At 42.1% G+C, this 14304-nt stretch overlaps 1 protein-coding gene across 1 annotated transcript in view; it reads left to right on the forward strand.

The window, feature by feature from the left end:
- Positions 1-14020, forward strand: part of COQ2 (coenzyme Q2, polyprenyltransferase) — a 74756-nt gene extending 60736 nt beyond the window's left edge. Inside the window, exon 7 of the mRNA XM_030313546.1 lies at positions 13802-14020. Within this exon, the coding sequence (XP_030169406.1) occupies positions 13802-13867 (66 nt within the window). The 3' untranslated portion in view covers positions 13868-14020. The remainder of the gene's footprint in view (positions 1-13801) is intronic.
- Positions 14021-14304: the final 284 nt, after the last annotated feature.

Below are 14304 nucleotides of genomic sequence, written 5' to 3' on the forward strand. Positions count from 1 at the left end.
AGATATATGATTTGTAAATATTTTCTCCTAATTCTATATATAGCCTTTTTACTCTGTTGATTGTTTCGTTTGCTGCACAGAAGTTTTGAAGTTTGATATATTCACATTTGCCTACTTTTACTTTTATTGACTGTGCTTTGGCACAGTGATTCCCAAAAAATCACTCCAGAATACAGTGTTATAATGTATCACATGTTTTCTTCCAGGTGCTTTATAGTTTCAGGTCTTTCATTTTGAGTTAATTTTTTAGTTAAGTTTTGCATATGATGTAAAGTAAGGGTCCAACTTCATTTTTTTGCGTGTGGATATCCAGTTTTCCCAGAACCATTTATTGAAGAGACTATCCTTTCCCCATTGTGATGTCTTGACACTTGTGTTGAAGATAAGTTAACTGCATAAGTAAGAGTTTATTTCTCGGCTCTGTATTCAGTTTTACTGGTCTATATCTCTGTGTTTATGCCAGTCCCATATTGTTTTGCTTACTGCAGATTTCTAATATGTTTAGAAATCAGAAAGTACAAGGCCTAGAGCTTTATTTTTCTTTTTCAAGATTGTCTCACTATTCAGGGTGCTTTGGAATTCCATATGAATTTTAGGATAGATTTTCCTATTTTCCAAAAAAAAAATGTCATTGAAATGGATTTTTATAGGGACAGCATTGTATCTGTGGATCACTTTCAGTAGTATTAACATTTTAACAATATTCAGTCTTCTGATCCATGAACATGGGATGTCTTTCCATTTATTTGTATCTTTTTAAATTTCTTTCAGCAATGTTTTGTAGTTTTCAATGTACAAGTTCTTTGACTCTTTGGTTAAGTTTATTTCTGAGTATTTTATTACTTTTGATGCCATTTACAATAGTATCATTTTCTTAATGTCCTTTCCAGGTTATTCATTGTTAGTATATAGAAATGCAACTAATTTTTGCATGTGAACATTGTATCCTCCAACTTTGCTGAATTAGCTTCTCAGATCTAACAGCTTTTTGGTGGGGTCTTTATGGTTTTCTACATATAAGATTATGTCATCTTGAATAGGATGATTTTACTTCTTCCTTTCCAATTTTAATGCCTTTAATTCTTTCTCTTGCTTGATTGCTCTGACATATAGTACTATGTTGAACAGAAGTGGTGATAGTGGGCATCCTTGCCTTGTTCCTGAAAGCTTTCAGTTTTTCACCATTGAGTATAATGTTAGCTATGGAATTTTCACATATAGCCTTCATTATGTTCAGGTTATTTCCTTCTAATATTAATTTTTTGAGTAAATGAAAGAGTGTTGAATTTTGTCAAATATTTTTCTGCATCAATTGAAGTGAACATGTGGGGGTTTTTCCCTCGTTCTGCTAATATGGTATATTACCTTGACGGATTTGTGTGTTAAACCATCCTTGCATTCCAGAGATAAATCCCCCTTGGTCATAGTATAAAATCCTTTTAATGTGTTATTGAATTCAGTTTGCTAGTACAGTAAAACCTTGGTTTGAGAGCATAATTCATTCTGGAAACATCCTTGTAATCCAAAGTACTCGTATATCAAAGCAAAGTTCAAGAACCATTGGCTCAGTTGTGATCATGTGACATTCAGCATCACATGCTACTTGTATTGCAAGACATTGCTCATTTATCAAGTTGAAATTTATTAGAAATGTTTGCTCAGGGCCCCTGGATGGCTCAGTTGTTAAACATCTGTCTTTGGCTCAGGTCATGATCTTGTGGTTCTTGGGTTTGAGCCCCATATCAGGCTCTCTGCTGTCAGCACAGAGCCCACTTCAGATCCTCTGTCCCCCTCTCTCTCTGCCCCTACCCTGTTCATGCTCACTCTCTCTCTTGCTCCCTCTCTGTCTTGCTCTCAAAAATAAGTAAATAAGCTTAAAAATTTTTATAAAAAAGAAACGTTTGCTCATCTTGTGGAACACTCGCAGCACAAGTTATTCACAATCCAAGTTTTTAGTGTATTTTGTTGAAGGTTTTTACATCAGTAGTCATCAGGGATATTCTCCTGAGTTTCTTTTAGTATTTCATCTGATTTTAATCTCAAGGTAATGCTGGACTCATAAAATGAATTTGGACATGTTCCGTTTTCTTTAATTTTTGAGAATAATTTGAGAAAGATTGGTGTTAATTCTTCTTTAAATATTTGGTAGAATTATCCAATGCAGCCAGTTAGTCCTGGGTTTTTCTTTGTTGGAATGTTTTTTGGGTTTTTTTTAAGATTTTTTTAAATGTTTATTTATTTTTTGAGAGAGAGACCGAGTGTGAGTGGGAGAGGAGCAGAGAGAGAGGGAGACACAGAATCTGAAGCAGGCTCCAGGCTCTGAGCTGTCAGCACAGAGCCTGATGCGGGGCTCGAACTCACAAACCATGAGATCATGACCTAAGCTGAAGTTGGATGTTTACCGACTGAGCCACCCAGGCACCCCCAGGAGGTTTTTGATTACTGATTCAAAACCCTTAGTAATTATAGATTTATTCAGATTTTTAAACTCTTCTTGACTCAGTCTTGGTAGGTTGTATGTTGGCAGGAAGTCATCCATTTCTTTTAGGTTATCAAATTTGTTAGCATATGATAGTTGATAAGAGTCTCAGTCTCTTATGATCCTTTTTATTTCTGTGGTATCAGTTATAATGCCTCCTCTTTTGTTTCTGATTTTTGTTATTTGAGTCTTCTTTCTTTTTTTTTCTTAGTTTAGTTAAGGGTTTGTCAATTTTATTGATCTTTAAAAAAACCTCTTAATTTTGTTGATTTTTTTTCTATTGTTTTTCTACTCTCTATTTTGTCTATTTCTTCTCTAATCTTTATTATTTCTTCCTTTTGGTAACTTTGACTTAGTTTATTCTTTCTCTAGTTTCTTGAAGTGTAAATAAAGTTAGGTTATTGTTTTGAGATCTTTTTTTTTTAATACAGGCATTTTTCACTGTACAACTTATCTCTTAGCTGTGTTTTGCTACAACCCACAAGTCTTGGTACGTTGTGCTTTTGTTTTCATTTCTCTCAAAATATTTTCTAATTTCCCTTGTGATTTATTCTCTGACTCACTGGTTCAAGAGCTAACTTCCTAATTTGAGGAGGTGGGGAGATGTTTCTATCTCAACGATTTGAAGGCCAGGGGCAAAGTAGGGCAGAGCTCTCCTTATGCACAGCATGGACTTGAAGACCCAGCCTGTGAGATGCCCAGTTTGGAGAAGGGTCATCAGAACCAGCTGTGGAGACCATGGTGCTTGAGCATCTTGATCATCATCTCCACTTGAGGCTTGTGTTTATTTGTGGTTCTGTGCAGACAGAACTTTGGTTTGTGGTGCAGTGACTATCCCCAGAGCATAGCACAGATGTATCTGTACCTAATCTTGTCCCCAAGCTCAGAGAGAACTAGCCACAGGCAGAGACAGTCCATTTGGTCTCCTTATTACTTCCTCTACCTACCCCTTCCTTGGAAACCACTGCTCCCTTTTCTTCCCTCTACTCTCTTCCCTCATTCAAAGGTGGGGCGGGGGGGGCGGGTGGAGAAAGAGGAAATAATATACCACGTGATTTATATGCATTATCTCATTGAAGCCTCACTAAGTATTACTATCCCCATGTTACAGTTGAGAGAACGAAGAATCAGTTAAGTAACTTGCTCAATCAATGTTAAATAAATAGACAGTTAATAAGAGGAAGAGATTGTGGGTGCCTGGGTGGCTCAGTCAGTTGAGCATCCAACTCTTGATTTTGGTTCAAGTCATGATCTCATGGTTTGTGAGTTTGAGCCCCTATTAGTGCAGAGCTGCTTGGATTCTCTCTCTCTCCCTCTTCTCTGCCTCTCTCTGTCTCTCAAAAAATAAATGAATTTAAAAGAAGAGGAAGAAATTGGACCTTGAAATAAGTCCTTCTGGATCTAACACCCAGACTCTTCCCATTGTAGCTACCTTCCCATTCATTCAACAAATACCCACTAGGTACTTGCCCTATTTTGCTCAGGGAGCTACAAAGGAAAACAAAATATGGTCCTGGAATCCAAGGAAACCACTGCTAATAGGGAGGACAGATACCAGACCTGTAATTACAAATGCTTTTTTCTTAAGTGCTAAAGAGTTGTAAATACTACGGGAGCACAGAGAAGCAGGGATTCTAGGTTACAAGTAGAGAGAAATCGCACATTTAGGACAGGATTTCACTAGGAAAAAAAAAGAGAAGGAAGAAGGACATTTGGGTGGTTTAAAAACATAAATGCCAGATAGGAAATATCTCAGGCTCTGCAGAAAAATCTCTGTTGTAGCCACTCAACTCTGCCACTGTAGCACAAAAGCAGACACAGACAAAAGTAAATGAATAAGCATGGCTGTGCTCTGAGAAAACTTAATTTACAAAAACAAGAAGGCAGATGGATTTTGCCTGGAGGCCATAGATTGCAGACCCCTGAAAAATCAAAAGTGATTAAAGCAGGGAAGTAATCACATTTTCACTCTCAAAAGATCACTCTGAACAATGTAGTGGAAAGAGTTTATGTCTTCCCTATTCTTTCTTCAGAATAGCTCAGAGAAATGTGCACTACAGTGGGCCACAGGCTTTGGATTTTTTTAAATGAGGAGAGTAATGGGTTAGGAAATTTTCACACAACTTTCTCACTCCCTCGTTCTACTCATCTTCCCAATTCCATTTCATCCTATGTATTTTTTTAAGTTATTATTTATTTATTTTTGAGAGAGCAAGGGAGGGGCAGAGACAGAGAAGGAGTGAGAGGATCCCAAGCAGGCTCCTTGCTGTCAGCCCAGAGCCCAGTGCAGGTCTAAATCTCACAAACTGTGAGATCACGACCTGAGCTGAAACCGAGTCAGACCCCTAACCGACTAAGCCACCCAGCGCCCCTCCTCCTGTGTATTTTTATCTGTCCCCCTTTTGGGTATAAATTTGCCAGATTTAGCAAATAGAAACAGAGGACATCCAGTTCAATTTAGGTTTCAGGTAAATAATAAAATATTTTTTACTATAAGTATGTCTCATGCAATAGTTTGGACATACTTGTGCTAAAAATGTGTTCATTATTTATCTGAAATTCACATTTAACAAGGCTTCGTGTATCTCATCTGGCAATGCTACCTGGGGGCACCTTTGTTACCCACAACGGCTCCACCTCTTGGTGGCTGCTGAGCTGAAAGACAGAACCAAGTCAAAGAATAGGAAAAGGAAGGGTTTTATTTGTAACAAGTAAAGGAGACGCTGGGAATACTTCCCAAAGCAGTGTCTCCCTGAACAATAAAATTAGGGAAGTTTTAAGCTAAGGGCGCATACGTGTTCATGAAGGGGCTTGAGCAGTGGGGAATTCAGCACGGAATTGGGGCAGAAGTGGTCTTAAGGTGATGGAGTCCAGGCTGAAGTCACGAGCGCTCAGAAGGGTCAGCATCATCAATTCTCTGCTTTTAGTTGGTCTAGTATATGAGTTTTCAAATGGGTTTAGATCCTACAAAGAGGGCTTAAGAATGTGTGTCAGGCCGATCTTTACTTTGAACCAACACTGAGAGTTTTACCACCGATTTTTTTGTCCCTGATACGATTAGATTATCTCCTATTCTTATATTCTTCCACAAGAGGGCTGGAGGCCTAAATGATTTTTTCTTATGTCAAGAAAGCTATGTGTTGTCTTTCTTTTTCTGGGGACCTTTCACTCTTTCTGCCTACACCTTCAGTCTGAGTTGCTCCGAATTTTAACATAAGAGCATGGGGATCAGGGCTAGATTGGGTTGTGAGTGACAGGTATGTGGGCAGCAGCTACATGCAGGTAGGGCCCTGGAGTGAGGCCTAGTACAGAGAGTATCAAGGTAGATTCCAGCCCAGTCCAGAGGTTGAGGGAAGGAGGATGCTGTTGAGAGGTTGCTAACAGGCCTGTGGATGAAGGCTGGGCTGGGAAGTAAAGCAAGGGTAGATGTGGTACTTTTTATAACCCTTTCCATTTAAATAGAGCTTTACCACTTTAAAAAAAGTGACTCTCACAGGAACCTTGTGAGGAGGGGGCATGAGTTTTTATAGTCAATGACCTCACTTAAAAATGATAAAACCAGGGGCGCCTGGATGGCTCAGTTGGTTGGGCGTCTGACTCTTGACTTTGGCTCAGGCCATCATCTGACGGTTCATGAGATGGGTCGGGCTCTGTGCTGACAGTGCACAGCCTACTTGGGATTCTCTCTCTCTCTCTCTCTCTCTCTCTCTCTCTCTCTCAAAATAAATAAATAAACACTTTTTTTTTTTAATGATAAAACCAAAGACTCAATATAGGTCAAGCAAGTTCCCTTGGATAACCTAAGTTCATGGCCCAGTTGAGACTTAAATAAGGACTTCAAATAAGGATGAAACTTCACTTTCTCTGCTTTCTGAATGCTTGTTCTATAGTCCAAGAAACGAATAACAATTGTAAGAAGCAACACCAGCCTCAGCAGCTAACATTTACTGAGCATTTGCTATGTGCCAGGCCCTGTTCTAAGCACTTTGTATATCTGACCCACTTATCTCTCACAGTATCTCTATGAAATAGGTATTATCATCCCCATTTAACTGACGCAGAGAGATCGAGCAACTAGCTCCAGATGAGGCAGTATGAGAATCCAGATCCAGGCATTCCTGTTCAAGAGCCCAAGTACCTGATAAAGACTCTCTCCTTAACTACTTCAAACGCCTCTGAACCCTGTCCTCCACTAGGCTTCGACCTTGCCCTCACCCTATCCTTGCTGTGTCTAGTTGTAACAAGAACCTTGCTAAGTCGGTTTAGAGAATCCGCCCCCTTGATATCTAATCCCCCTTGATATCTGATCAAATTCCTCACGCCCCACCCTCGATATCTCACCAGTCTGGCTTGTCTTCAGCAGGAATCCCTTAATGTCTTAGCACTTTTCCATGCACTGACCTCTTCAGTCTGCTCACTGGCCGTCAATCCCCAGCCACCTTTGCTGTATTTGGAGGTAAGCCCCCTCCCTTTCCCCTCTTTTCTCTTTTCTTGACCCCCATCACAACAGTCCTGAATAAACAGTTCTTACAATTTTGACAAGTATCAGAATAACAAAATTTTTAACTAACCACTGGGTTGTGCTGCCTCCTCAGGTCAGAGGGCTGAAGACATGAAGAATCACAGGTAGGAGGATGGAAAGCAGGAGTTAGCACAAAATGAGATAAACTGGGTGACAGAGCACCTCATCCGTCCCAGACTCCTCCTCCCTCTCATGCCTTTGCACAGGATGTCACTGAGCTGGCCCCACCACTATTCCCCACACTTCCTCACCCCAAAGTCCTATGCACCCTTCATCACCCTATTTAGATGTCACCAGGTAGAGGTACCCTCCACTTTCCTAGATAGTGTTTAGAACTCCTGTCTGTGAGCAGCGGACTTCTCTCTTACTGCCAGTACTAGAGAACTGTATTGCCATCATTCACAAGCCTGTCTCCCTTAATATGCTGTGAGGGCCATGCCACCTTCAACCCTAAACTCAAAACTTTTTTTAAATTATTTTTTTAATGCTTATTCATTTAAAAATATTTGTTTAATGTTTTATTTATTTTTGAGACAGAGAGAGACGAGCGTGAGCAGGGGAGGGGCAGAGAGAGAGAGAGACAGACAGACAGACAGACAGAATCTGAAGCAGGCTCAAGGCTCTGAGCTGTCAGCACAGAGCCCGCCGTGGGGCTCGAACCCACAAACCACGAGATCATGACCTGAGCTGAAGTCAGACGCTTAACTGACTGAGCCACCCAGGCGCCCCTGTCTTTATTCATTTTTGAGAGGGAGAGTGTGAGCAGGGGAAGGGGCAGAGAGAGAGAGAGAGAGAGAGAGACAGAGTCAGATTTAGGTGTTGCTAAATTCAAGATTTTTTTTTTTAATTTTTTTTTTCAACGTTTATTTATTTTTGGGACAGAGAGAGACAGAGCATGAACGGTGGAGGGGCAGAGAGAGAGGGAGACACAGAATCGGAAACAGGCTCCAGGCTCTGAGCCATCAGCCCAGAGCCCGACGCGGGGCTCGAGCTCACGGACCGCGAGATCGTGACCTGGCTGAAGTCGGACGCTTAACCGACTGCGCCACCCAGGCGCCCCAAATTCAAGATTTTTAAAACGATGCCTAATTTCTTGGTGGCTTATACAATAGAAGTTTATTGTGAATTTTATTTTATTTTATTTTTTTTATTAATTTTTTTTTTCAACGTTTATTTATTTTTGGGACAGAGAGAGACAGAGCATGAACGGTGGAGGGGCAGAGAGAGAGGGAGACACAGAATCGGAAACAGGCTCCAGGCTCTGAGCCATCAGCCCAGAGCCCGACGCGGGGCTCGAGCTCACGGACCGCGAGATCGTGACCTGGCTGAAGTCGGACGCTTAACCGACTGCGCCACCCAGGCGCCCCAAATTCAAGATTTTTAAAACGATGCCTAATTTCTTGGTGGCTTATACAATAGAAGTTTATTGTGAATTTTATTTTATTTTATTTTTTTTATTAATTTTTTTTTTCAACGTTTATTTATTTTTGGGACAGAGAGAGACAGAGCATGAACGGTGGAGGGGCAGAGAGAGAGGGAGACACAGAATCGGAAACAGGCTCCAGGCTCTGAGCCATCAGCCCAGAGCCCGACGCGGGGCTCGAACTCCCGGACCGCGAGATCGTGACCTGGCTGAAGTCGGAGGCTTAACCGACTGCGCCACCCAGGCGCCCCTATTGTGAATTTTAAAGAACAATTACTGATCTGCAGGAGGGCTTTCATGTGGTAATTTAAAAACCCAGGCTCCGGGCTCCTGGGTGGTTCAGTCAGTTAAGCATCTGACCTCAGCTCAGGTCATGGCCTCACAGTTGGTGAGTTCAAGCCCTGCGCTGGGCTCTGTGCTAACAGCTCAGAGCCCGAAGCCTGCTTCGAATTCTGTGTCTCCCTCTCTCTCTGCACCTCCCCCTTCTCTCAAAAATAAATAAACATTTAAAAAAAAAACAAAAACCCAGACTCCTTTCATCTTGCAGCTCTACCTTCCAGTAAAAGCTTGAAGTTCTCTATATTCAGCAGGAAGATGAGGTAAGGCAATGGAAGGGATGCAGATGCAAGCTGGAGGTAGCTCCCTTCACTTCTGCTCACATCCCATTGGCCACAACTCAGTCACGTGGCCACAACCTAACTGCAGGGGAGGTTGGGAAGTAGAGTCTCACTGTGTCGCCTGGAAAGGGGGACATGGGCAGCAGCCAAACTGCCTAGGTTTGAATTACGGTTCCATTACTTATCAGCTGTGTGACTTTGGACAAGTTACTTAATATTTCAGCCATAGTTCCATCATCTGTGTAAATGAGAATGATACCTACAGGGTTGAGATAGGAAATAAGTGAGTCAATATACATAAAGTACTTAGAACAGTGTCCGGCATCTAGTAAATGCTGTGTGAAGGTTAACTATTACCAGCATTAATATCCTCTGATCAAAATTCTCGTGCACCTTCCCCTCAGAGCCACAGTAAAAACTGAAGTCTTTACAATGGCCTATGAAACGCTTACATGAGCTGAACCCAGTTATCTCCTGCTTCGCTCATTACGCAAGCCACCCTGACCTCTTTGCTCTTCCTTGAACGTGCCAAGCGCATTCCCACCTCATGCCTTGACATGCAGTCTCTCTGCCCAGAAGGTTCTTCCTGGGTTTCTGAATGGCTTACTATAAAACTCCCTCAGATGTCTGCTCAAATGCTGCTGCCCTGACTACTCTGTCGAAAACTGCTAACAGCCCCCTCCTATACTTCCCATTTCCCTACTATTTCCCTACTACTATCCTCTATTTTTCTGGGCCATCACAAGGGCAGGAGTTTTGCCTGTTTCCTTCCCTTCAGCATCCCTACCACCTACAATAAAGTGTGGCACAGAGTAGGCCCTCAATAACTGTTTATTCAACATTCAATAAATCAGCAAATAAATGAATGGTGATTCTCCACTGACACTCTAACATCTCTGGCCTTACTAAATGTCTGTCACATGGTGGGGACTATGATTTCTGTATTGTCAGACATCCAATTCATCTATTAAGCACGTGCAATACACAAACACTCCGGACCAAGGGACAAGTAACAAAGAAACTTGTTCTCTTATTTTTTGCTTTCACAGGGATGAATTCCTCCCGGCGTTAGCGTTAACTTTTGCAACTGTGCCTCGTTAGTACTTTCCTGTCAACTTTTTCTATGTGTCAATTTGGGGAAAGAGAGGAATGTAGACAGGAGTCAGTTTTTCAAGATTTGCATCAAGTCAAGCAGCACTTTTTTCCTCACAGCTATGTGAGAGATGGACTTCCTTTGCTTCAAGTAACACTAACAGAATAGGTGAGAGGTCCGGTATCACTTCTCCACCCAGGGGCTAACTCTAATTCTTGCTTCACACTGAGTGTATTTAAAGACACGCTTCACAGAGTGTGTATTTCCCAGGCTGTGGAAACACTGAAACCGGTTTCAGCTGGTCTGGGTGGAGACTGGACTTGCTACTCACAAGTCTATTGAACCCACCTGTACGGCAACTGAACCTTCCCACAGAACAAAACAAGCTTCAATATGTCTGGCTGCTGCCAACAGCAATTAAGGGCAGGGTCCTGAAACTTCATTTTCAGAGGAAAACAAAGTCTGGGATGCCTTTCACTCCCCCACCCCCACCCCAGCCTCGGCGGGGTTCCTGAGCTTTATTCTCCCAAAGCACCCCTTTGCAATCCTTAGCATTGGAGGTGGTTTATACTTTTCTGTCTCCCCGCACTATAGTCAGCTCAGGAGGGAACCGGCTCTCTTGGGTCACATTTACTACATCATACTGGATGCGTGGCTCAGTAAGTGCTCAATAAATACGTGTCTTGACCACCAACTGCCTGACAACCTCCTAGATGTGATTAATGCGTAGGGAAATGTAATAGGGCACCATGTTTAATCAGAATACCTGAGTCCCATCCTTGACTCCACCTTTTCTAGCTTTGTGACTCTGGAAAAGTTACCTAGCCTTTTTGAGCCTTTATTTCTTCATCTGCATCTGCAAAATAAGAATGATAATAATGCTATATACTCCTCTGGGGCATTTCTAAGAAGCAAATGTGATGACGGCCTTCAGAGTACTCCAAAGACACTCAAAGCACATCAGCCACAATCAGTTTACGTGGGCAACATACTAGCGTTGGTGCTATGAAAGAACTTGGTGGTGGAAAACCAAATCAGAAATTCCTCATTCGCTTTTGCTTCTTAAAGCATTCAGCATCATTGCCCTCGCCTCCTTCGTGAAAAGTTTCTACTGCACCGTCTCCAGGTGTGGTTTTCTCTGTTTCTTCTGCCTTGAGTCTTCCTGCCGTCTTATTGCCCTTGCTTTTCTCTTGTGTTCACTCAATATTTCTGGAGGGACTGCCGTGTGCCAAGCACCGGGCTCCCAGCAGGGACCAGAACAGATGTACCGTCTGCTTCATTGGGGTTGTTAAAAAGAAAACCACAGGCCTGAGACAGAGTCACTTATGCCAGGCCAGGTCACCAAACTGAGGCTAAACATTCAACATCACTGCAGTTTCAAATTCCCCCAGAAATGTAATTCTAACAGGTTAGTCGGGAATTTTTTGCCCCAGGGAGGCAATCTGACCCTCTAGATCCCAGAGAGGAAGATGAGGATAAGGTAATCCACATGATAAAACCCCTGTTCTTGCCCCCTTAAAATAACACTTACACACCAGGTGAAAGGGACCATGCCTGAAACAATTCTGCCTTTTCTTTTTCTCACAACTTCCTTGCCCCAGGAAGTTATTAAAACCTTTATTTTTTTACAACTCCTGCGAGTATCTCTCTACTTACTAGGTGAGGTGCCTGATTCATGAATTGCTTAATAAAGACAATTAGATCTTCAAATTCACTCGGTTGAATTGTGGTTTTCAACAGGGTGCCCCCAATGCTGGAGAGACGGGCGTGCAAGTCACCCAGCGAGAATGGGCCTGCAGTGACAGCTCGCAACAGGGGCCCCGGGTCTTGGGGAGACAGGGAAGGCCACTAGGCACAGATCTGAAGGAGGAGTCTATTCAATCAAATTTTGGAGTCATTTTCAGCAGATTTTGACTTAATTGTCCTTTTTACTGTTTTTATCCTATTGTTGTTTCTATGTATATCATTAATCTTAGCTTTTACCTCTATTAATGCCAATTTCCTGATTTATTTTTCTAAATTTTTAAGATGAGTATTTAGGGACACCTGGGTGGCTCAGTAGGCTGAGTGCCCCGTCTGGGCTCAGGTCACAATTTCACAGTTGGTGAGTTTGAGTCCCACATGGGGCTCTGTGCTGTCAGTGCAGAGCCTGGAGCCTGCTTCAGATCCTCTGTCCCCCTCTTTCTCTCTGCCTCTCCCCCGCTCGCGCTCTCTCTCACAAAAATAAAAGTAAAACATTAAAAAGAAGATAGGTATTTAGTTCCATTATTTTTTGGTTTCACTTTTAAATCACTAAGGCATTTTAGAGCTCTAAACGTTCCTCTTAGTATTACTTTCAGGGTCCAGCAGGTCTCAATAGAGAGTGGTTTGCTTTTCATTGGTTTCTAAAGAATGAATGAATTCCCTTTTATTTCCTCTTTCATCCAAGACTTACCTAGGAGTTTGTGCCTTCATTTCTGACAATTTAAGGTTTTTCGGTCATCTTCATCATGTATCTATCATTTTTCATTTTTATGAAAAATTTTTCTTTATTTGTGGGATGTAAGAAGTCCTTAGATGTACTATCTCAAGTTATTTGATTATATGATTCAGTTCATCTGAATAAAGTTTTGGCTAGTATAACATCATATTACTTGTAGAGCTGAATGGTTATTTTTTTTTGACTATTAATTCTGGCTGATTGTGAGAAAGGTATCTTGAAATCTCTCATTATAATTGTATAAAGTTCTCCTTCCTGCCTTTATGTATTTGGCTGCTGTGTTCCTTGATGCCTACCTTGACTGTTATATCGTCTTGATTATTTGTGCCTTTTATCACTACATACGGATGTTCCTTACACTCTAAGTGTTTTTAGCCTGAGGTTCTGCCTTGTCTGACATTAACATTACCACTCCTGTTTTCCTTTGTCTACATTTGCCCAGTGTCTCTTTGCCTGTCATTTTACTTTCACCTTTTTATCATCTTATTTCAAGTATGAATCGATATGTCCAAAGAGCCGTATCTTTGCATGACCGTTTTTCTAACACTTCAAACTTCAAATGAGCTCATCATTTTCTCCCTAAAGCCCTTTTCTCTTCTTTCTTTTCCATCTCAGTCAGGATGGAAAGCTCTTGTTTTGCTGTCTGTTCTGAAAAGAGTATCCAGATGCTGTCCTGCCAGGCTGTCCCTCCCCTTGCCCAGCCCAGGAGCCCTGCATGGCGTTTCCCTGCGCCCACCCCCAGGATGGGCGTGCGACTGCCACTGGCCAAGTAGACGTCACTTCCCCTAGCCTTAGGGACCCAAACAAATTAATATAGTACAAACGGGTCCCAAAAGATGATGGCTGTTTTTCAAATGAAGCGCTTTAGAGCATAGACTTTGAAACCAGACCCCTGGACTCGAATCCTGGCTCTATCTCCAATTGGTAACTTTGGACTAGTTACTTAATCTGCCCCAGTTTTCCTGCCTACCTCATTCTTGTGAAAATTATAAGTATCACTATCTGTAAAAATAATTAGAACAGCAGGTGTTTGGCTGGCTCCGTCTGTAGAGTATGTGACTCTTGATCTCAGGGTCATGAGTTCAAGCCTCACATTGGGCATGGAGCCTACTTTAAAAAAAAAGAACAGTGCCTATGATGTAGCATGCAAATGTGGGTGTTAACTCTTGTTATTTTCTCTTGCCCCAGGATCTGGGAGAACAAGCCTGGAGCTGTAGGCAGCCCCCGTGCCACCACAGGGGATGTGAAGTGTGAGTAGGAGTGAAGTCAGCATGAAGAAGAAGAAAGCCAAGGGGAGGACAGATTCAAGCCCTGATCACAGGGTTGAGCCCTGGAACAAGTTGGTCCTAAAGCTGGGTGTACCCAGGATTTTTCAGACATGAGGCAATAAATCCCTTTTTTGTTTAATATTCTGTGACTTGAGGGGTCTGTGGGTGGCTCAGTTGGATAAGCATCTGACTCCTAGTTTCGGCTTAGGTCATGATCTCACCGTTTCGAGAGTTCGAGTCCCACGTCGGGCCCTGCACTAGGCAGTGCAGAGCCTGCTTGGAATTCTCTCTCCTTCTCTCTCTGCCCCTTCCCCATTTGTGTTCTCTCTGACTCTCTGGAATAAATAAATAAATAAATAAATAACTTAAAAAAATATTCTGTGACTTGATTCAAAAAGCCTTAAATGATTCAGCTATCGAGCA

Source organism: Lynx canadensis, chromosome B1 (assembly GCF_007474595.2).
Source record: "Lynx canadensis isolate LIC74 chromosome B1, mLynCan4.pri.v2, whole genome shotgun sequence".
Taxonomy (NCBI): domain Eukaryota; kingdom Metazoa; phylum Chordata; class Mammalia; order Carnivora; family Felidae; genus Lynx; species Lynx canadensis.